Here is an 892-nt window from a genome sequence, read left to right as displayed (position 1 = left end):
GGGGCCCCTCCCCCCTCCTCCCTGCAGGTAGGTCCCCAGCCACAAAATGGCCCTCACGTCCAGCATGTTCGTTGGCTCTGAGGGAAGAATCGCTGAGGTCAGGAGGGCTGAGGATGACCCGATGATGTTTTTCATGCAGGAAAGGCATGATCAGCAATGTGGAAGAAGGGACCGCGCATGGGGACCTTCCACCTCCCAGCTCAGGGTAGTCATGCTTGCAGAGTGTGATGGTGTGTGGGCACGGGGGCTGAGGCTCAGTCAGAGACGCTCTCCTCACTCCATACAGGTACCCAGACCCTGACACCCCGCAGCAGCGTCTTGCACAGACCCCCCCATCCAAGGCAGACACCTCCTAGCCCCAGGGTCACCCCCTGTGGTGAAGGGACACCCCTAGAGCACAGAGGTGACAGGGGACAGTCAAAGGAAAGGGACTGCTTGGGGCAGGCTGGCTCACAGGCCACCCGGCTGGGGGAGGGGGCAGAGCTCTGCTGAGCGCAGGGGAAGCGGCCGCCCAAGCAGATTCCCCGCACCACTGCCAGCTCTGCCCGCCGTGCCAGGGGAGCACCCACGGCCCTGCCAGCCCAGCCCCGTCACGCAGCGCTATTTTGAGCAGGCAGTTAAAGGCCACGGCGCGCTCCCAACCCCAGCAAGGGCACAGGCAGGCCCAGCAGCGGTGTCGCAGGGGACTGGCAGTATCGACTTACCATCCAGCAGAAGGAGATCTGGCCTAGTGAAAAAAAAGACATGGGTATCAGAAGCAAGAAGAGCCCAGGGTCAGTGCAGCGCGCATTTCACCACGCACGCAGAGCTGTGATGCCTCCTGCACTCCCCACCCCGAAAGCCTGAGTCGAAAGGACCCCCAGGCAGCACCCCCGCACGTCGAAGCCTGGCC

The 892-nt window shown here is 63.2% G+C and overlaps 1 protein-coding gene across 1 annotated transcript in view; it reads right to left on the bottom strand.

Annotated features, from left to right (window-relative positions):
* The window catches only part of ABCF3 (ATP-binding cassette, sub-family F (GCN20), member 3), a gene marked incomplete at its 5' end in the record, with an annotated part of 9,182 nt that overhangs the window by 4,309 nt on the left and 3,981 nt on the right, over positions 1-892 (bottom strand). Inside the window, 2 exons of the mRNA XM_010134774.1 lie at positions 29-77; positions 705-731. Of these exons, the coding sequence (XP_010133076.1) occupies positions 29-77; positions 705-731 (76 nt within the window). The remainder of the gene's footprint in view (positions 1-28; positions 78-704; positions 732-892) is intronic.

This window comes from Buceros rhinoceros, unplaced genomic scaffold, assembly GCF_000710305.1.
Source record: "Buceros rhinoceros silvestris isolate BGI_N320 unplaced genomic scaffold, ASM71030v1 scaffold32744, whole genome shotgun sequence".
NCBI classification, from domain to species: Eukaryota; Metazoa; Chordata; class Aves; order Bucerotiformes; family Bucerotidae; genus Buceros; species Buceros rhinoceros.
Note: the sequence above shows the minus strand (reverse complement) of the source record. Positions and strands in the feature narration are given on the sequence as shown.